The sequence below is a fragment of the Enhydra lutris genome, unplaced genomic scaffold (assembly GCF_002288905.1).
Source record: "Enhydra lutris kenyoni isolate GAN:26980312 unplaced genomic scaffold, ASM228890v2 scaffoldscaffold54, whole genome shotgun sequence".
NCBI classification, from domain to species: domain Eukaryota; kingdom Metazoa; phylum Chordata; class Mammalia; order Carnivora; family Mustelidae; genus Enhydra; species Enhydra lutris.
The window spans coordinates 1,798,967-1,822,833 of NW_019154138.1; the positions used below are offsets into that span (position 1 = coordinate 1,798,967).

Below are 23,867 nucleotides of genomic sequence, written 5' to 3' on the forward strand. Positions count from 1 at the left end.
AACTTCCAAAGGATCTGTTAGAGAGCCTTAGAGCACCATCTGAAAACCATTAACCTACAGACAAACCTCTCAACAAGTGAGTCAGGACAATAAAAGTGGAAGCATTCTGGAGGCACCTACACACAGCTGGATTCAAACCCAGTCTTCACCACCTGTTCAGCCATAAAACTGGGACAGTATTTCCAGCCTCACATAGCTTTTGTCTGGATTAAGGGAGTTGGGTAATTTATGTATGGTGGTACATACGCCAAAATATGTATTCACCTAACACCTCCAGAACTTTCTTGCCTTGCTTGAGGTCATCTATTAGTTAAAAGACCTAGAATGTGTAGGTTCCAAAAGATACTGAGTTTGTAAAGGTTATCAAACATGTCTGCCAAAGGTCAACTGCCACTTAACTAATGTTTAGCATAATAAAGCTTAGTGAATGTCTCAACTAGGCAGAACATTTACAATGGTTTTACAAAGAGCTTAAAATTTCACAAAAATTACCTTACATTTTGGATTTTTGTTAACTTCGTATTTTATGGGCTTGTCTTAGTGTAAATGACAAGCCCATAAAATACGAAGTTAACAAAAATCCAAAATTTACGAAGAGTGCCCAATTACCTAAGCTTTCTAAAGCCTGTATCTCAAGCCCAGTTTGGTATTTAGTTTACTAAGTAAACTTTAATCTGTATTAAAACATTTTATAATCAGCCTTTAATGCTCTCAGTAATTTCAGAGCATTTAATCATTATTTTGTCACATTAGCATACTTAAGTAAAAGTGGATGGACTTAACCTTTTATTCTTGATTTCACGTGGGAACCTTGGTTTCTTTTTATAAAGAGCGGATGAACAATTTCTCTGATTAGTCATACCTCATGCCTCGTAATATACAACAACTATTTTTTGAAGTTTACTATGGCAGGCAAAAAATGCCCCCCCTCAAAGATGTCTGCATCCTTAAGGCCTGCCACTGAACCTATGACAGTGTTGTTACAGTGGCAACAGGAAGCTAATACAGTTACTTACAAAATAAAGGTTTAAAATGGAGGAATGTAGTCACACATGCAAAAAGGATCACAGTGTATTGCAAAGCAAGCTACAAACAACATACACGGGGTACACGCTCGCACATGATACAGATGTGAAATTTTTTTTAGCAATTTTTTTTCTTCAAAGGGGACAATAAATAAACTGCTTTATCAAGATTAGTCTGAGTTGTGAAAACTATCAAAATAAGAAGTGAAATTTGCATTTTTAATTTAGTAAAAAAAAATGCAAATATCACCAGCCCTCTTTTACTTTTCCAAAAATTATTCCTAAAAATGACAAAATATTCACTGTAAAATAAAGTACAGGTTCAGATTATGAATTTGTTCTATTAGGAATCAAGGGGTTAAATAAAACTCCATTCAAAACATTTAAGGGCTTTCATCCTTTAACTCTTTTTTGCAAAAGAGGTACTTTCTACATTTGACATTGTGGAGGGTATTATGCAGAAAATGTTATCATTTCTATTTTTAAGATTCATTTCTATTTTAAGATTTACTTCTCACACACTGAAGAAATCAAATTTAATGCAAGTCTTAAAAATTTAACAGCTTAAAATGCCAAAAGTTAAAAAAAATCAAACTTCATTATAAAATAATAATGCCAGGAAAAAAATTAAACAACCATTTTTAGTTTCCAAAACTGTAGCAAAGTAACATGAGGAATTTAAATTGTACATATTTTCCTAAAAATAATTCTGAAAACTCCGCTGCTATAGAAGAAGAGTTAGTTGGTTAGTTATTTAGTTACTTAGTTACTAGTAAGACTGGTGATCTGAAATGGGGAAAGCCCAGGACAATAATCTGGTAAAATATCTGCTATAAAAAAAGTGTGAACAAAGGTGACAGCCCAGTAAATGAAGAGGAAAGTGCAAACCCCAATTTAAATGTGTAAAGCAATATACATTTGCCTTTTTGCTGCAGAAATCACTCTACTTTGAGACTTCCACCCCAATAAAAAAAAACAGCATATACTGACTCGGAACCCACTAGGCACTATGGTAGATACTGCGGTGTCGTAGCAGATGAAATGCTAAGTGGGAGTGAGATGCCTGTGAGAGGTCTACGCAGAACAGCAGTAGATGTACAACAGTTCAGAGTGCAGATGAGGAGGCGTTAACACACAATACCATCTGAAATCAAAGGGAAGAGGAACATGCCTAAAATAAGAAAAATCCCAACATTTAAAGACTGAAGAGTTCACTGATGGGAGGCACTGGCCCTAGACTGCAAGTTCTCAAACTTTACAGTGCCTATTAATCATCTAGGCATCTTATTAAAATGCAGGCTCTGTTTTAGAATCAGAATTATTCTGAAGCTGGGCCTGAGATGCTGCATTTTTTTTTAAGATATTTTTTATTTATTTGACAGAAAGAGAGAGAGATCACAAGTAGTCAGAGAGGCAGGCAGAGAGGAGGAAGCAGTCTCCCCGCTGAGCGGAGAGCCCGATGCAGGGCTCGATCCCAGGACCCTGAGATCATGACCTGAGCCAAAGGCAGAGGCTTTAACCCACTGAGCCACCCAGGCGCCCCTGAGATTCTGCATTTTTAACCCTGGGTTAGGCCAACTGCCATGGTGAGGCTCACGTGAGTAGCAAAAACCTGAATAACCGAGAAGGAAAGCGAAGATGAGAGAAGCAGGAGAGGGTGGTGTCTCAGAAGTCAAGGGAAGGTACAGACTTAAGATCTATAAGCATTCACGTGTACAAATATTAGAGTAAATTATGCTTTATTATATACTTATAGGGAACCTGTACTCTTTCTGTAATCAGAAAAAAATTAAAAGGCAACAACAAGCAGACCTGCTCGAACATGCAAGAATTCATGGAATATATAGCATCCATGAACCCTTCTTACTTAATTAAAAATAAGCAATGGATCAAAGTAAGTAATTTAGAAATGGTGATCTTGTAAAAGGTGCAAATAAATATAAAAATAACAAAAAAAAGTCTATGGTAAGAAGCAGTAAAAATAATGGCACAGTCAACCATGTGGAATCTGCTGAGAGGTCAAGTATGATCATGCTTAACAGGTGTTCATGGGTTGGCATTATAGAAGTTACTGGTGACCTCTGCAAAAGCAACCTTGGGGATATGGTGTGCAAATCAGACCAAAGGAGACTGAACAGGATGCTGTGTTAACAAAAAGCGTGGAGAGGAGAGGCAAGTTAGAGAATGGCTGAAAGGCCCAGAGAAATTGTCCACGTAGTTCCTCTTTTTCTTTTTTAAATGGGAGAGACCAGAATATAGAGAATACTGACAGAGTCCAGAAAAGAGGGTAGTAATCCCAAGAAATGGAGCAATGTGATAAAATAAAATTCTTGGTGATGGGGGATTCAAAACTCAAGACTCAAACTCAAGAGTGACTAGACTTTTTCAGAAGAGGTACTTTCTCCATAGTAAGCACAGAGAAGACAGAAGAGGTCTAGCTCAGGAAGTTGGAGGTTAAGAAAGTTTCAGTCTGAGAGTTTCCATTTTCTCAGCAAAGTCTCTGCACCATCATCCTCTTTTGGTGGGGGGTTGGGGGGTGGATAAAGAAGATGGTATCAGCACCAAGCCACGGCAGAGTGTTTTTTATGAATTATTTGGGTCTTGTTGGTAGGACATTGAGGATACAAACATGTGTAAGTATGTGTTAAGTCATCACCTTAGGTCCCAAGAAATCTCAACTGCCTTTCTTGAACCAAAGGAGAAATAATTTGCCATTAACATTAATATGTTCTCCAAACTTCTGGATCAGAACTCTAAAACTAGCTAGAATGGCCAAACTTAACAGACAGTACCAAGCACTGATAAGCACAGAGGACTACAACTCTCATACTTTGCTGGTGGGAATGCAAAACAGTGTAACAATGTCTTCCTCACTGCAGAAAGCTTTGTTGGACAGCATGGTTCTATATCCCATATATCTATTATATATATAATATAATATATATAATATAATATTATCTATTATATATATAATATTATCTATTATATATATAATAGATAATATTATATATATAATATAATATATATAATAGATATATCTATATCTATTACATGGTATTTTTATTTCACATCTAATCTACAATTTCTTAACATCAAGAATAAAAGTACTAACATCTCCCAAAACAAGGCAAGCCCATTTTTAACATGCTAATAGTAAAATTTTCCCTTTCTCACCTGCCAAGATAAAGATTATATTAAATGTCAAAACTGTGTCAAAACAATCATTGAAACCTAACTGCAACCATTCTGATTTCATTTCTCACAATTATGTCACAAAAAAATACCCATGCTTAGGGATTAGGAGCACACATGTTATGATGAGCCCTGGGTGATGTATGGAACTGCTGAATCACTATATTGTACACCTGAAACACAACACTGTATGTTAACTATACTGGAATTACAATAAAAACTTAAAAAAAAAATAAGACGAATACCCTTTTTTCCCCTTGAATCCTTAATTATGGTTCATATTCTTGGCACAGCCACCATACCTCAAGAAAGTTTTCAGAAAGGACATATAAGTCTCAATCTTGGCAGTCCGAAGCTCTTACAGAAACTGCACAAGTTTGCAATTCCAGTCACACCCCTTTCCCCTTAGAACTATATAAATTCTGCCCATGATATTTGTAATGATATAGATGAAAAATCTAATGCTGTCTTTATTCTTATTCCTTTACAGATAACATTCTCCCCCTGGCTTGTCAGACTCTTTCAAAGAAATTTTCACCGGGGCATCTGGCTGGCAGTTGGTGGAACAGGCAACTCCTGATCTCAGGGCTGTGAGTTCAGGCCCTGCCTAGGGTGTAGAGATTACTTAAAAATAAAATTTAAAAAAAAAATTTTTTTTCACCAAAACATCTAAGTATATGCCATCAGCACTTGCTGAAACAAAACACTAGCTGAGCCTTTTCAATCCAAAGATTCAAGTCTTTCACCTTTGTGGACTTCTCTCCTAATTATTCTTTGATCCTTCCCATCTACTAGTTTCTTTTCTGTACATAATTCTGATACTGACCCTGTTGGATCTATCTTCCAGTCACATATTTTTTTCCTCACAATTTCAATCTTTGTTTTGCATTTGCATTCCAAAAGAAATCAAGTTTTTTTTGTTTTTTTTTTTTTGAAGATTTTATTTATTCAACAAAGATCACAAGTAGGCAGAGAGGCCGAGCACCCTGAGATCATGACCTGGGCTAAAGGCAGAGGCTTAACCCACTGAGCCACCCAGGCGCCCCAGAAATCAAGTTCTAACTCATGAATTTGGGTTGATAAAATTACCTCATGACTTGCTTGATATAGTAAGGCATTTTTTAATTATGTAGATACCCTCAATCTCCAACAAGAGAATCAAGATTTTGGTAGCAGGAATGGCTGTTTCCCTGTCCTTTCCCTGAAACTGAAATGGCTACATTGTACTTGTACTTCCTTAACCCCTCATATGAAAACATGAGTTTTCATGTTTTAATTGCCATGCCTCTCACTGGACCTTGCCCGTTTGTCGTTGCTTTTGTTCTTGCTAGTCTTACCAGGTTGCAGGGTCAGCAAGCTAAATAAAAAGGCAAAATAGAGACCTTCCTCCAATTTCATTAAAACAGCTGCCCCAAATATTTATTAAACACCTAGTATATACCAAGTATTGTCCTCAGAAGTTTACATATGCTGTGATTTCATTTCACCATTTCAGTGAGCTTCCAGGTCAGGCATCTATACCCTACCACATGGGTGAGAAAATAAATTTACAAAACATATGTTTCAGATAATGGAACTAGTAAATAATGGAAGTTGGAGCTTATCTGATCAGGGAAGACTCAGAAGGGATGGGCAGAGGGGGGCAAATGGCATCCTTGGCAAAGCAAACAAACATACCAAAAATTTTAAACTTGGAAGAAATCTTAACCAATTCTCATGTTCAGAAAAGAAAAATGATACAAATTACTTGCTAAATGTCATGTAACTTAGCTCAATGTTCTAACCTAGGCTGTATAATTTCCTCTATCTATATATCTATCTATCTATTCATCTATCTAAATCCCCCAACATGGGGCTTGACCTCACAACCCTAAGAATAAGACCTGAGCTGAGATCAAGAGTTGGACACTTGGGGCACCTGGGTGGCTCAGTGGGTTAAAGCCTCTGCCTTCAGCTCAGGTCATGATCCCGGGGTCCTGGGATCGAGCCCCGCGTCGGGCTCTCTGCTCAGCGGGGAGCCTGCTTCCCTTCATCTCTCTGCCTTGCCTCTCTGCCTACCTGTGATCTCTGTCTGTTAAATAAAAAAAAAAAAAAAAAAAATCTTAAAAAAAAAAAAAAAAAGAGTTGGACACTTAACTGATTGAGCCACTCAGGGGGCCCTTCCTCAATCCTTTTAAGCCAATATGCTTTGGATATTTTTTAATGCAACTTGAAAAATTAATCTTTTCTGAATTTAAGTCTAATATGTTTTACTTCAAAATAAAAATAAAAATTTAATTAAACTACCTTTTCCCTCCCAATGCAAGAGGGATCTCTAACGTAGCCAGGGAAGATCAAAACAGAAAGATGACACCTAGTTAAATCCTGAACAAGTAACCAGTTAACGGAAGTCAGCTCCTTTAAGGTACCTTTCCTGATCACTTTATCTAAAGGCCAGATGACCCTTCTAATTATCCTTACAATATCTGTCACCACTTACAATTCTGACTATTAATTGTCTATTCCCTCCCAACTACAACACCAACTTTTTACTCATAACTCAAGTTCTCAGGCTTTTTTGATACCAGGCACATTTTACACCAGCGGTTTATAAACTACATCCACAGCCAGCTGCCAGTTTCTGGAAGTAGTTTTATTGGAACATAGTTATACCCTCTCATTTACAAGTTGTCTACTGACTGCCTTCGAGTTGAACAGCTGATCCTATGACTTCTAAACCCTTTAAACCTATCTGGCCATGGGTGGGGAAAACCAAACTTACTCTTTAATGCTTTGTACTTGTAAAAAATTACTGAGGAATCCAAAAGAGCTTTTTGTCCATGTGGCTTATAGGTACTGATAGTTACTATATTAGAAATTCAATCTAATAAATTTTTAAAGTATTTCTTTATTTTAAAATCACCATCACAATCTCATTGATATGTGCAATTTGAGAAACAAGGCAGAGGACCATAGGGGAAGAGAAGAAAAAATAAAACAAGACAAAACCAGAGAGGGAGACAAACCATAAGAGACTCTTAATCTCAGGAAACAAACTGAGGGTTGCTGGAGGGGAGGTGGGTAGGAGGGATGGGGTGGCTGCATAATGGACATTGGGGAGGGTATGTTCTACAGTGAGCACTGTGAATTGTGTAAGACTGATGGATCACAGATCTGTATGCCTGAAACAAATATTATATGTTAATTTTAAAAATATAAAAAGGATAAAAAATAAAACTACTATTACATTTACATTACATGTAAAAAAAAATCCATGACATTTTAAATGTTTATGAAAAATAACTTTTCCATAATAGGGAGAAAAATGTGTTTCACATTTTTGCACATCTTTTTAATGTCTGATGCAATACAATGCAATTGGACATTCATTACCTGCTTTTGCATTTAATCTATTAAGATGCCACATGCCATGTAGCCTCTGGGAAACTCCAGTGTACCCTCCTGTCTCATTACTGTGAAAAACAGTTTTGACCCTCAAAGGGTCTTGAGAAGTCCCAGGATCCCTGAACCATTAAACTTTTGGTCCTGAACTTTTGCACTGAGAAACTCTGAGAATAGACCCTGTTTTTTTTTTTTTTTTTAAGATTTTATTTATTTATTTGACAGAGAGAAATCACAAGTAAGCAGAGAGGCAGGCAGAGAGAGAGAGGGGGGAAGCAGGCTCCCTGCTGAGCAGAAAGCCCGATGCGGGGCTCGAACCCAGGACCTGGGATCATGACCCGAGCCGAAGGCAGCGGCTTAACCGACTGAGCCACCCAGGCGCCCCTAGACCCTGTTTGTTTTGCTCACTCTTGTGTCTCCAGCACCTAGGACAGTACCCAGCCCAGACCAGGTACTCAAGTATTTCAGGAAGGAATGACTAAGTCAAGTAAACAGCATGAAGGACTCCAAGGAGAAGGAACAGCATATGTATACAAACAGAACTCACTTATCGCTGATACCCCTGCAAGTAGAATGAATTTACTGTTGATAAACACCTTAAAGAGAATTCACAACTGAAATTTAGAATTCACTTTAAAATAACTGTAATCGGTGCTGATCTTTGACAAAGGAACAAAAGCAAAAGAGAAAAGACAGACTTTTCAATGAATTATGCTGGAACAACTCGATATCCACATACAAAAAAGATTAGACACAGATCTCACACCCTTCACAAAAAAATTAGCTCAAAATGAATCACTGACCTCAGTGTAAAATCCCAGAAGATAATGGAAGAAAATCTAGATGACCTTGGGTTTAGCAAGGACTTTTCAAAAACACCACCAAACACATGAACCAGAAAAGAAACAACTGATAAGTTGGACTTGATTAAAATTAAAAATGTCTGCTCTGCAAAAGATACTGTCATGAGAATGAGAAGGCAAACCACAGACTGGGAGAAAATATTTGCAAAAGACTTACTGATAATGGACTGTTATCCAAAATATAAAAAGAACTCTTGAAATTCAACAATAAAATTAACAACCCAACTTACATCTTAACAGACACCAGCCAAAGATATACAGATGGCAAAAGAGCATACGAAAAGGTGCTCCACATCATCTGTCATCAGGGAAATGCAAATTAAAACAAGATACCACTACACATCTTTTAGAATGGCCAAAATCCAGAACATTGACACCACCAAATGCTGGTGGGCATGTGGAGCAACGGGAACGCTCACTCATTGCTGGTGGAAATGCAAAATGCTACAGTCACTATAAAAGACAGCCTGGCAGTTTCTTACAAAACCAAACATACTCTTACCATAAGATCTAGCAATCATGCTGCTCAGTATTTACGCAAAGGAGTTGAAAACACGTCCACACAAAAACCTACACATAGGTGTTTATAAGCAGCTTCATTTGTAATTGCCAAAATTTGGAAGCAACCGAGATGCTGTCCTCTGGTAGGTGAGTGGATAAATAAATTGGTACAACCGGACAATGAGTATTATTTAGCGCTAAAAAGAATTGAGCTACCAAGCCATGAAAAGACACGGAAGAACCTTCAATGAATATTACTAAGTGAAAGAAGCCAATCTGAAAAGGCTACATGCTATATGATTCCAATCATATGACATTCTGGAACAGGCAAAACTATGGAGACTGTAAAAAGATCAGAGCTTGCCCCCAGACATTTGGGGAAGGGAGGAATGAATAGGTGAAGCACAGAGGACTTCCGGGGCAATGAAGCTGTTCTTCTGTACACTGTAATGGTGGATACATAGTGTTCATCTTTCATTTGTCAGAACTCCTAATGCAGAACACCAAGACTGAACCGTAAGGTAAAGCGTGGACTCTGGGTGATAACGATGTGTCAATGCAGGTACAGCAAACTGTAACAAACGTAGGACTCTGGTGGACAACTACTGACAATGGGGGAGCTATGCATGACCAGGTGGGGGCAGGGTGAATATGGGAAATCTCTGTACCTTCTGTTCAATTTTGCTATTGAATCTAAAACCGCTCTAAAAAATAAATTCACCTAAGAAAAAAAGAAAACACTACGTGGTGAAGTGAATCATTAGATTATCATAAACATAGTCTTAAAAAAAAAAAAAAAAGATGTATTTCCTACCAATTCTCTAAGTTTTCAAAATGTTTATGTTTGTAACATCAGAGTTCCATAACTCACCAATTCCTAGACAGTAATTTCAATATTTAGTGATGCACTACTGACAACATACCTGGAGAATGTGGCTATATACAGTGAAAAGAATTTGACTGGAATGAGAAGCTCAAACCTGAATTCCTACTTCAGCTCTTATTAAGTATTTTGATATTGAGCAAAATTACAATATCCTGGGCCTCAAATTTCTCATTTGTGTGGGGCCCTAGGTGGCTCATTTGGTTAAGCAGCAGACTCTTGGTTTCGGCTCAGGTCATGATCTCAGGGTCCTAGCATGGAGTCTGCTTGTCCCTCTCCCTCTGCTCCTCTCCCTGCTGGTACGCACAGGCCCTCTCTCTCTCAAGTAAGTAAGTAAATAAAATCCTTAAAAAAAAATTTCTAAAACTACCACAACACTGGACATCAATTAACTGAGATCATATACATGGAAACATTTGATATATTAGTAACAACACAATAACCTGGTGATGTTCACAGAGTCATACTAGGAACCCCGCAATTTATCACTAAATAAAAAAGACCTGGACTATACAGGATTTTACTGAAAACTGTTGTTTCAACCTACTGTGTTCATTTTCATGACCTCAATTTGGGATTCTGTCTGAAGTCTGACAAAGATTAGAGTTTGCTGTGAATGAAGCTCCATAAACTGGGCACCTACCGACCTGTAAAGAACTGTGCCAGCAGCTTCATACACACTATTTATGTAAGCCTCAGAAATTAGGCTGTAGCTCCATACTACAGATGAGGAAACTAAAGATCAGAAAAATTAAGAATAAGCACAGAGCCTGTTTCCAGATTATCTGCTTTGTCCCTAAGTCTCATTTCTTTCCAATAACCCTCAAAAACAGTATAATCTTCTATTGGCACTGAATATTTAACTTCTCATCCAGCACATCTTTTCAAATTATATACAAGTTGACCAAAAAGAAAATGAAACAAATAAAAAGAAAGAAAAGAAAAAAGAAAATTTCCCTAAATTCTTTAAATTAAATCTTTGGCCCTAGCAAGTAGTTGCTTTTTGAGTTTTTTTGTATCAAAGTGGTAGAATCTGATAGTCTGAGTTTGTCATTAAACCAACAGACATTAAATCAAAGTATCAAGCAGTGAAGAGCAGTGAGTAAAAGAAGCAGAAAGAGGATCAAGCAGGCTTTCTCAACCTTCTTATTTCACACCACACATTACTAAATAATGGAATTACTGGTAACACAGTTGAACTTATCAAAACTTTATCACAATCATGATTACAACACAATCACTGCTGCAATATAACCAAATCTCAGTGTGTCCAACATTCACTTATTTGTATCCAAGTTTGAATACAATGGTTTATTACCACGATTATGTTTTGTATTCTCTCAGGATGTAAAACTGTCACACAATCCAGATGATGTTTGTTTCCTCTTCTGCTCTGTCTTGGCATTAAGCTATACTACCCAGTTCTATCTATACTGTAACATACAACCCATTCAATTCCACATTCCATCTGAAAAATATGGCAGATAAACACACACACATACACACAGGCCATAAAATTTTAAATCAGATCAAAACTGGCAGTAATCCATGAAGAGTTGGTGATACTAAGCTAAACAAAAGAGAGTACATTGCTTGGGAGACAGAACAAATTAATGAGGTAAAAAGTCATAATACATTATATGATAGGTAGCTCTTTTACTAGTAAAAGAGTAGAAAAACAATGGAATTTATGAAAAAGAAATGCCATATTAAAAATTCATGGAGCCTTTTCAAATTAAGTATTTCATTGAAAATTATAATTTGTGTCTTCATAAGCATTGTATTTGAAACTCCAGCCAAATCATGTCCAATATTTCAAATAAGGATGTAACACATGAACTAACTTAATACTCAAATTTTCCTCAAACTTAAAAAATAAAAGATTTTCCTCAAACTAAGATTCTATTCTCTGGTGGGAGGGGGGTAATCCATTTTTCTACAAAAATTGAATGTTTTAAAGATTTTTATTTATTTGACAGAGAGAGAGATCACAAGTAGACAGAGAGGCAGGCAGAGAGAGAGAGAGGGAAGCAGGCTCCCTGCTGAGCAGAGAGCCCGATGTGGGTCTCGATCCCAGGACCCTGAGATCATGACCTGAGCCGAAGGCAGCAGCTTAACCCACTGAGCCACCCAGGCGCCCAAATTGAGTGTTTTATTTTCCTGTGTTTAATAATCTAAAAACCAGTAGTGGCACTTTCTGAGTCATCTGACTCCATCTGGTAGCCAAATAATTGAATGCTCCCATTCACATTTATGGTCACCCTGGCTTCTCCCAAATCAGTACTACAGTACTCTAATCATGAAGGACTAAAGACAAAAGCAGAAGGCCACCTCAAATGCAAATGATGCACTGGTATAAAGCAAAGCCCTAATGGCATCATGGTTTTCACTGAAGCATTTATACGCTGGTAAGAAAATGCAACATGTATGGTGACCATACCATACCAGCCAATTCTGATATGTTTAATTCAAAAAGAGCATAACAACAGTCCACTGCATAACTCCATGTTGCTTCTCAAGACTTCAGTTTAGCAGACAGTATCCAGTGCTTTAGTAAATCAGTATAATTCGAATTTCACCCTGATTTTGCAGTTTTGTTTGTGTTTAATGTGCAAGTTATGAACTGTCACCAAAATCTAACAGAACTGACTCCTGTCTAATAAACTCTGTTCGCTGTCCCCACAAAGTTTTCCTAGCTCACCAGCTACTCCTCAGTTTCCTTTATGGATTGCTCTCTTCTCCCCAACCTCTTGACACTGGGAGTTGTCCATGGTCCTCACTCGGTTGATCTCATTCAGTCTTACAGTTTTTAAATTCCACCAACATCTCCAGCCCAGATTAAAAAAAACAAACCAAAAAAACCCTCCAGATTTCTCTTAAACCCAAGATTTGTACATCCAACTTCCTAGGTATCCCAGGGGGCAGGGATGGGGTGGGGGGGTAGAGGAGGGCTGCTGAACAAAGCTGAACTCCTTGTCTTCTCCCAGACTACTCAACCCCACCACCTTCCCCTCTCTTGATGGCCACTCCATCCCTTAGAAGTCATCCTTCTTTTTTTCATCCTTCTTTTTTCATAACTAAAACCACCAGGAAATCTTACTCTATCACCTTTAAACATATATCCAGAATCCAGCCGCCGCTCACACCACCTCTCTGAATACAATTAACATAGTTCAAGCCACCATTATCTCTCACCAACATTATTACAACAGCTTCTAAACAGCACCCCCTCCACTCCACTTCCATCCTTGTCTCCCAACCCCTACTCCAGTTATGTTCTGAGCACAGTAGTCAAAAAATCCAGTCAAAATTTATATCAGGTCATGTCACTCCTCTGCTCAATACCCTTCCTAGGCAACCCATATCCAAGTAACAGATACAATCTTGAACAGCCTATATGGCCCTATACAAAATGATTACTCTGACTTCAGCTCCCACTTCTTTCCCTCTCACTCACTGCACTAGCCTCCTGGTTCCCTAAGACTAAGATGTTCCTTTGGGCCTCTGCTTTAACATACTTTCCTCCTGAATGTACTGATAACTAATTCTCTCACCTTTTTCTAATCTTTGCATATATGCTACCTTCTCCATGATGCCTACCCTGCTCCCTCTATTTAAAACAGTGACCAGCACTTTGCCCACTGACGCCACCACCATGCACTGCTAATCCTTACCCATTCTACTACCCACTCTTTCCTCCCTTCTCCTCCCCCATTTCTGCTCTATTTTTTTCCCACAGAATGTATTACCTTCTATCAGGCTACACAATTTAATTATTATGCTTGTTGTTGTAGCAGCACTCCTCCTCCTCAACCTGGAAGGCAGGAATTTTTGTCAGGTTCAATGATGTATCCCAAATACTTAAAAATGCCTAGCACACACACAGGCTCAATAAATTATTTGTTGGGTGAACAAATAAATCACAAAGCAAAAGAACTTTAGAGCAATAACATCCAAAGCTAGATAAAACAGAGTGATGCTTTTTAAAATCCTCAAAGAGAACGATTACTATTCTAGAATTCTAAGTGCAATCGAAATTACCTAAAAATATTGAGGGCAGAATAATAACGCAAAGTCTCAAAACATTACTTCCCCTGGATATGTTTCAGGAAGCTCCTGGAGGACAAACCCTTCAAACATAAGGGAACAAACCAAGAAAAAGGGCAATATGGGCTACAATTAAGTAAGAGTTAACCTACAAGAACGGTAAAAGGAACACTGACAACGACAATTTTACACTAGTGGCAGAAGGCAACATGAAGCATCAAGCACGGTGAACACGCAGACAAGTGTTAAGGAATGTGGGGTGGAATCAGAGGTAAGCACAGGGAAGACAAAGCAAACAAGACAAGCGTTAACGTCAAGGAAAATTATACAAATTCCAATTAAACGGTACAAGGAAAAAAGTAACAACAGCTTACTATATGGCTCAAACTGTGAATAACTTTTATAATCATAATAATGCAAATACAAAATCCTGATGTTACTAAATTAAGAGAGTATATAAATGGGAAGGTTAGTATATGTGATGAAGACAGAAAGATAAGTTAAATCCACAAAAGGAGGGGCGCCTGGGTGGCTCAGTGGGTTAAAGCCTCTGCCTTCGGCTCAGGTCGTGATCTCAGGGTCCTGGGATCGAGCCCCACATCGGGCTCGCTGCTCAGCGGGGAGCCTGCTTCCCTCTCTCTGTCTGCCTGCCTCTCTGCCTACTTGTGATCTGTCTGTCAAATAAATAGGTAGAATCTTTTAAAAAAAAAAAAAAAATCCACAAAAGGAATTCAACAGATAAGGCCTAAAACTGAAATCTGTATTTAATAATAAAAGCATGTTAGAGACAAAGACGGTAAATACAAAAATAATCAACTCAGTAAAAACAGCTGCTGCTGGCAAAGGACACCTGGAGAGGACTAGAGGCTGCAGTTTTTCTTCAAAAACACCAACGTAATAGAGTACTTTATTCTGAATTAAATGTGCATGTAAAACTCCAGAGAAAAAGGAAAAAGCAGTTCAAAAACTTGGTATAAGAAATCACAAACTGCATGAATTGCTTAAGAAAGGACAGAAATTTGTTTTCAAAGATTGGATTTGAAGTACTGGCAAAGATGTGGGGAAAGAGACTTTCCTACACTGTTGGAAATGTCCACTGTAGAAGCTTCTAAGATTTGGCAGTTTGTTTCAAATTTTAAAGTGTGTATACTCTATGACCCAGCAATTTCTTCCAAGTCCCGCTTCTAACTTACAGTTGGCAAAGGTTTATGTATCCGGATGCCTACAACAATCCTGTTTATCACAGCAAATAAACTGAAAATTCAAGTCCTATCTTAAGAGAGTGACTAAAATATATGGTCCATACAACAGAACACTATTCTGTCTTTATTTAAAAATAAGATGGGCTCATATATACTAATATAAGAATCAACCTTTTTAAATGAGTGGGTTAAAAAATAAAACCACATGATATCATAACCCTACTTACGTTAAAAGAAAAAAATTGTTAAGTAAACATGCACACTGATATGGCTGTTTTATGTTTCTATGTACCGCATAATGACAGAAAAGAAACTGTAAAGGCATATGAACTACTGAATACGGTTTTTAAAGACTTAAAGCAAGGGATCAGAGAAGGAGAGAGGCAACTCAAATTTGTAACCAAAAACCACAGAGATCAGAGATGGGACCACTGAACTACAGGCACACAACATATCAAAACTATAAGCACAAACGTCCTCATTTAGAATTACACAGTTCAGGGGCGCCTGGGTGGCTCAGTCAGTTAAGCATCTGCCTTCAGCTCCGGTCATGATCCCAAGATCCTGGGATTGAGCTCCACACATCAGGTTCCCTGCCTAGTGAGAAGCCTGCTTCTCCCTCTCTCCCACTGCTCGTGTTCTCTTTCTTGCTCGCACTCTCTCTCAAAAAACAGAATCTTTAAAAAAAAAAAAAAAAAGGAATTACACAGTTCAAATACGTAGTTAGTGGCAAGTGGTAATCATTTAACAGGCAAAAACCTACAAGGATTTATATCAGATAAAAGAAATTAAAATATCTATGGCGGACTTTAAAAAAAATGTAACACACATACACATAGACTAGAAACTATGCCAAAATGTCTACAATGGTTACTCTCCAATCATCAGATTATGAACAATCATGGGGAAGATAAGGGTTGCATTTCTGTATGTATTTCTCAAATGTTCCATAAAACATACATATTATTTTGGTAATAAAAAAGGATTAAATTTCAGTACGTATTTTGTGTCACCATACTTTCCTGCTAATGAGCTGCTGGAGACTTCATAAAAAAACTGAAACAGTGAGAAATCAAGAGCTGATTTTTCTCTACCTGCCTTGATGCTTTTTCTCTCAGATTTTTTTTTTCCTTAAAATGCCTCAAATATATGGGTACCAATAGGGGAAAAAATTTGAAACCGCCCATTTGTGTAAAAATATCCATATATCTCATATACATATTTTAGTTTATACTTTAAAAAATCATAAATTTAGCATTTTCAAAGTTAACTGTAAGACAAAATAAAATTTTCAGATCACCTCGCCAAACAAAATCAAAAGAATACAGTCTACAGAGATCAATTCACAACTATCTGTTTTAAGACAACTGAAGATGTCCCTAACAAAGCTAAATCAGGGTTTTTCTCACACACACACACACACACACACACACACACCCCTGAAATTTAACCAAACTCAAAGGGGCAGAAGGTAAAACACAAAGGAGAAAATAAAATAGCAAGAGTTTTGAGAAGTTAGATTATTCCATTTACTTAAATCAATTACTGAAGTAATCTTTCCAAGGTAGTCTTTGAAAGAAGCTAGTATACACTAAACTTTTTTTTAAGATTTTATTTATTTATTGAGAAAGTACAAGCAGGAGTGGCAAGGAGAGGGAGAAGCAGGCTCCACTCCCACTGAGCAGAGAGCCTGGCATGGGACTCAAACCCAGGACCCTGGGATCATGACCTGAGCGGAAGGCAGATGCTTAACCTCTGCTTTACAGACTGAGCCACCCAGGCGCCCCTACACTAAATTTTACTGCAGCTAAGTCTGTCAGAATGACAATAATAAATAACAGGACAGTGTAACACTTCCTATAAAATTCATGACTGCCATTAAAATTCTTCTAACTTTTTAAGAAAATACTTCTCACTGGCAATATCTACTTTTAAAATAAAGATTATATGTCCTAAGGTTTTCCCTCAAACTTTCTCTTTCTCCTCCCATGTGCTCCCCATACCCTCTGCTATTAAAAACAATTAGGGGGTGCCTGGGTGGCTCAGTCAGTTAAGAGTCTGAGTCTGACATCGGCTCAGGTCTTGACCTCAGGGTCCTGGGTTGGAGCCCTCCCTTGGTCCAGCTAGGTGCTCAATGGGGAGTCTACCTATCTCCCTCTCCCTCCGCCCCTCCCCCTGCTTGTGATCTTTCTCCCTGGTCTCTCAAATAAATAAATAAAATCTTAAAAACAAACAAAAACCACAAGTAAGTTCAACACAACTGGGCAATCTCAAACCTAATGAGAGGTCTTTGTCAGTTACCATCCTGGTCGCTTTGGCTCAAGCTTAGGAGAATAAACTGAACCAAAACAGACAATTTGATCTGTATTATTCAGCTTAGAGTGCCTGAAGATTTGCCAAAACAAAACAAAAAAACTAAAAGTAATTGGGACACATAGGAGCTGGTCACAATGGTGTGTTCTCTTCGTGAAAATTCATCAAGCTGTATGTTTACCTTTAATTTGAGCATTTTTTTCTATTTATGCTATACTTCAACAAAAAAATTTACATTTAGAAACAAAAATACTATTGCTCTAGATAGTCTCCAAAATCTCCTGGAACAGTATCAGGCTTCCTCATTGGCTAATACATCACAACACCTCTCCCCTCCTCTGCTCAGTTTCTTAATGTGTCTATTACATCTTTAACCAACCACAGTCTAGTATTCACTAACTATAAATACTTTCAACTGGTGGCTTCACCCATGTTTCCTTTAGAAAATACCATGGAAGCCATCAAATGCAGATTTACCACCTCCTTCCCTCCCTTCAGAATGAAGAAGGGACCGGCACTTACCTACTCAGACTTCACAACCGTTCTATTATATTATCCCTCTTTCTTACATAAATCCCTCCCTTTTTCTATCAGACCATCCCTCTAATAACCAAACATGCTCTAGTATTGTCCATCTGGCTTCTGTGAGACCACATCCCCCCTGTCTGGGAGACCACATCCTACCTCACTATCTCATTCTGGATGTCCCATAGATATCTCAAATCCAACATACCAGAACTTTCAGTTTTACTGCTATCCTTCTGTCCCTATTCCCTCCTTCAGTCTTTCCCACCTTGGTAAACAGCACTATACTCCACACAGCTGCTCAAGCCAAAAACCACCTAATTCCTTCCTTCCCTCACCTCTCACATCTAATCCACCAACAAGTCCTGTTAATTCTATCTCCAAAATATATCTTAAACCCATCCACTTTTCTTCATCTTCACTGCCACCACCTTAATCCAGGTCATAATCCACTACTGCCTAATCAAAGAAATGGTCTTCTGACCAATCAATTCTCCAAACAAAAGCTAAAGCTATCTTAAAAGTTAAAAGTGAATTATGCTACTCCTTTAATTAAAACCTTCTGATGGCTTCTCAGTACCCTTAAAATAAAATTTACATTTCTTACTTTGACTCCAGGATCTGATCCCTGGCTATCTCTCCCCATCACCCATTTACTCCAACAACACACTCTTCCCTCAACTTTTAGAACAGTAAGTACATGCTCATTCAAGCCTCAGGGCCTTCACCTCTGCTTCTCATTCACTCTGAAAGGTTCTCCCTTCACTCCTTCAAAGGGCTAGCTCTTTATCCTTTTATCATAGCTTAAAAGACAGCCCTTCTGACAGCAGGTCTCCATCCCACCTCCATTATTCCTTACTTCAGCACTTTTAACTCCTTTATAGCACAGATGGTTCCCAACTTACAATGGCTTCACTTATGATTTTTTCCTTTATGACGGTGCAAAAGCGATATGCTGTACTTTGAATTCTGAATTGTGAATTCAGAATTCTGAATCTTTTCCCAGGCCATCAATGTACAGTATGATACTCTCTCCCGACGCTGAGCAGCGGCAGCAAGCCACAACTCCCAGTCAGCCAGGCAATTCAGAGAGAAAACAACCAATACACTAATAACCACTGTTTTTCACTTTCAGTACAGTATTCAAGAAACTGCGTGAAATATTCAACACTTATTATAAAACTGGCTTTGTGTTAGATGATTTTGCCCAACTGTAGGCTAATGTGTTTTTAGCATGTTTAAGGTAGGCTAGGCTAAGCTATGATGTTTAGTAGATTAGCTGTACTAATGCATTTTCAAACTACAATATTTTCAATTTACAAGGATTTACAAAGAAACACAACCCCACAGTAAGTGGAGGAAGATCTGTACGTATCACAATTGCTAATTCTGTTTATTTCCCTCACTAGAATGTAAATGGTAATATTTACAGAAATTAAGAAACTTAACAACTCATTTTTTTAATTATTTAAGCACTTTCTATGGATAGGAAACTGTGCTTTTAAGGTACAAACAGTGTTCCACAAACATAATAAACAGTAAGTGACAGAGCGAAGAGACAGCTCCAGGTCTAATTCTTCAGAGCTCTGTCCCCTTCACCCCTCAACAATACTGCTACTCTAGCATTAGAATTGGGGAATGGGGCCTGCTGCAGCCTCACAAACTAATGAAAACTAAGGCTTGGAGAGTTTAAATAATCTGCCCAAAGTAGCACAAATAGATAATTTGAGAAACTGAAGTACAATCATAAGCAAAGGCAGATTAGGTACAGAGACTACTCAAGAAACAAAAAAGCCAGCTTGACGAGGCAGGACAAGAAGAAACGCTGGAGGATAAGGCTGGAGAACCACATTTTAAGGATAGTGTGAGGGTTATTAGTTTGTCAATCATTCAATAAATATCTACTGAACACCAAGTACACACCAGAAACAATGCTAAACTCTAGACCAATAAGGGTGATTAAGACAAAGTCCTCATAAAGACTGTAGTCACAGAGATTGCCTCCCTAGTAAGGGGGGCAAAGCAGTACAGAAAAAATACAGTTCAGAGGGATACCTGTTAAGAGTGGGGTCCAGTGTGCTATAGGAACATAGAGAGATGACACCTAATTCAAGATGGGGAGTCCAGGGACAGTGTCTCAGCTAAATGATGTCTAGGCTGAGATTATAGAACTAAACTGAAAGAAATAAAATATGATGCACAGAGGCACTTGCAAGTACATAACTGAAAATGCCTATGTACTTACTCTCCATATCAAGGAACTCTGTACTTCATACTGAAGTTCTTGTAAGTTGCCTACATTAGGAAGCTCCCTTCAACTACAATAGGAAGAACTGAAGGGAGGAGGCAGAGACCAAAGTAGACAGACCACTTAGAAGGCAGAAGACTTGAATGTAAATATGAAAATGACTGAGAGAGAAGCAATACAAGATTTGAGACAACCAGATGGCAACAATATCAGGACCCGATGACCAACTGAAAATAGGGTCTAAGAGCCTTGGACAGTTGGAAATAATAAAGGTTTTAGTTTTTGACATGTGAATCTTTAATACCTTGGTATATACAAGTGGAAAATACCTGAAGGAAAAGACACTGTCAAGAGAACGAGAAGACAAACCACAGACTGGGAGAAAATATTTGTAAATTTGATAAAGGACTGTTATCCAAAATATACAAAGAACTCTTGAAACTCAACAAAAAAACTAACAAACCAACTTCAACCTTAACAGACACCTAGTAGGTCAGGAAACAAGTATGTACTGAGTGTTAGGCACTGAGGATATAGGAATACAAAACACAATTCTTGCCCTTATGCATTAGATACTCTAATAATTATAGCCATGGAAAACCAAGTAATTTTGAGTGCTTTAGAAAAAACCACTATTTAAAAGAAATGATTAAGGATCTTACTATTATAAAAGTGGAAAATTTATCCCCAGTTGCTTCTTGGAGGAAGGGAACCAGAGAGAGTTGGGAAGTCTGAGGTTTTCATATATTGGTTTTGTTTGTAGGGAGGGTGTATACCGAAGTATTCAGAATTTAAACATTTACACAGTGTGTATGGAATTCCACAATTACAGCCAAAAGGCTGTAATATCTCTTTAAGCAAATAAAGAAAAACCTACAATCTTTGGAGACTGAATAAATCAACAGCTTTGAAACACAATTTAAGGGGTCACTTTGCAGTGTTACTAAACTTACTATTGCTCTCGTTATGTAAGACTTGTTTTCAAAACACTGTATATACAGAAAATGAAGTCCTAGTCTTCACATTATGTCATTGCTGTCATAGCTAGATATCTTCTTTATAACTCCAATTAGTTTAAGCCTAATTATAATAGTCTTTAAATCACAGATATTAAAGAATACTGCTCTACATCAATTTTATAAGAACTTTGCAAAGCTCAGAAGGAACAGATATTAAGCTAAAGTGAATTAAATTTCTGAATTTGTAGTTTGTGGAATACTTACCATGAAAAGTTCCGTATCTATTAATTATACCATACTTCAGTTTAAAATATTAGTAAGTGTTACTAAATTATGCTGGAAAGATGCCAACAGGGGCCATTTGAACCAATTCTATACCTAAAGGAAAGATTTTGGCAAAGCAAACTTTAAGGCGGCAACTAACCATTTCAGATCACAAGTTTCTGTAATTTCCAGAATGAAAAATTACACAATTTGTATAATCCACTTTAAGTCTCAAAGTCTACTCGTCATAAACTTCTCCTCAAATCAATACCCTCTCCTCCACAATTTGAGCCAGTATCTCCCTGATAAAACTACCAGACCATTACATTTATCACACTACACTTTGCTCTACCCTTATGTCCAAAAGAGGTGGTAACACCACAGACACCTAACACTCAAAGGGATTCATGGTTCAACTTTTCCAGGTTAGTTAACGCCAAGTGCTTGGAAGCTAACTGATCCATATATGTAAAAGTGCTAAAAGGAAACTTCATTTAATCACTTTGGTTTTTAAATTCCAGACCAAACAAAACCTATTCAAATCCTTTACTATATAAATTTCCAAATGCCATAATCTCAAAAGTGCCTGTTCATTTATCATCTAAACCTCTTATTTTCATTCTGTACAACTAACAAAATGCAGTAAAAGAAAAACCCAAGCACTAACGATGTACCATGTGATTTCACATATTCTGGTCTACGAACTTCCAACGTATCCATCATGCCAAGATAAACTCCTACCATTAGTTTCTAAATAATAACAGCCCTAGCAGCAAACATTTATTAATTACTTACTTACAGGGTCCTGCCACTGCTCCAAGTCCTTCATCTATTATCATCTCATCAGTTCTCCCAACAATCCTAGGAGGTAGGGATTGTGATTACACCCATTTTGCAGATAAGGAAAATGAAGCACTGAGAGTTTAAGCATCTTGCCCAAGGTCACAAACCGGTGTGGCAGGAGGGACTTCAGAGTCCATGCTCCCAACATTCAACTGCTGAAAAGAGTTAACAATTTACCCTTGACAGCCGCTTATCTGGAAATGGTAAATGTTCAACTGCTAGAACTGGCAGTCAAATCGCTGCCCTATATCCAGGCTCACGGCTTCTGTGACGTTGACAAATCGGCTACACAATGTGATCTTTCCCAACACACAAACTGGGACTTCTTTCGATGTCAGAACAAACAAATTCTGAATCTTTCCAGGAATGGGGAAAGAAAAACCTACGCAGCACTGTGGTCCAGGTTACCCACATTCCTAAGTTATATCTCAGAGACTCGAGAAAGGCCCCCAAACTACCTGACAAATGACGCCTAGGAAAACCAAGGTCTACAATAAAAAGCTGGGGCTTCACTGGCAAGCCGTGCACGCGATCTCCTTGCTAACGACATAAACAAGGGAGGAGGCTGTATTCTTCCCACGGCACAATGAAGGCTCAGGCCGGGAGCTGGAGCAGGAACGCAGCGCCATCAGAGACCGCCGCTCCCGGGGTCGCGGGCAGGCAGAGGAGGCCAAGGACGGCCAAGTCGCCCCGGCCGGGGCCCCGGGCCCCGGGCGGCGCGGGGAGGGGCTGGAGCGAAGGGCCGGCCACTGCCCGCACTCAGCTGACCTCCGCCATGTTGGCCGCACACCCCGGGACCCTTCACCACAAAGGCCAGCACCCGGGCTCGGGGAGCGCCCAACGCCTCACTCGGCCGGGCCCGCCTCCCGGGCGCGCGGGGGCCGGGCCGGGCGGCCGGGAGGCCCTTCCCCGCCCCCGCCCGGCAGCGCGGGGGCGACCCCCGGCCCGCCTGCCCGGCCCGGGGCGCCGGGGGCGGGGGCGAGGGCGGAGCCGGCTCGCGACGGCGGGCAGGGCTGAGCAGGGGAGGGGAGGGGCGGGGGGCGGCGCTCGGCCGGGCGGCCGAGCTTCGGCCGAGACAAAGGCGCCCGGCGCCGGGGGCTGCCCGCGCCCCCGCCCGGGCGGCGCGACCCGACTCCGCCGCCCTTCCCGCCCGCCGCCATTACCGGGCCTGAGCGTCCTCCTCCCGGAGAGCCCCTCGCGGCCGGCTCCTCCCTCCAGGCCGGGCCCCACTTACCTGTAGGCGGAGAGCGCGCCTCGGACCCCGGTCCTGGCTCAAACGCGCTCCGTCGCCGCCGCCAACCCCCGCCACTGCGGGCAGCGCCACCGCCTCTTACCCGTGCCGGCACCGACGGGACACCCTGGGCCGCCGCCGCCGCTCGAGAGCGCGCCCCGCAACGGCCGCCCCGGCTCCCCCCTGGCCGCCGCCGCCGCCGTCGTTTCGCGCGTCCTCGAGCCCGCCGCGCGCCCCCGCTAAATACCACACACTGCGGCGGCCGCCATGAGGAGGCGCGGCCCCGCGCGCCGGCAGCCTGGAGGGGGCGGGGCTTCCCGCGGGTGCGCAAGCGCAGAGGCGTTCACCCGGTTGGCAGCGACCCGCGCGGGCATCGGGGTGCGGGTGTCC

At 39.8% G+C, this 23,867-nt stretch overlaps 1 protein-coding gene across 4 annotated transcripts in view; it reads right to left on the reverse strand.

The window, feature by feature from the left end:
- LOC111157325 (siah E3 ubiquitin protein ligase 1) overlaps positions 1-23,625 on the reverse strand; it is a 29,649-nt gene extending 6,024 nt beyond the window's left edge. For 2 of the 4 annotated variants that reach the window (XM_022518645.1, XM_022518646.1), the window contains exon 1: positions 23,481-23,572. Coding sequence is in view for 1 of the 4 variants with exons in the window: in XM_022518644.1 (XP_022374352.1) it covers positions 22,199-22,232 (34 nt within the window). In the remaining 3 variants the exon portion in view is untranslated. The other 2 variants (XM_022518647.1, XM_022518644.1) reach the window with 2 other exon arrangements.
- Positions 23,626-23,867: the final 242 nt, after the last annotated feature.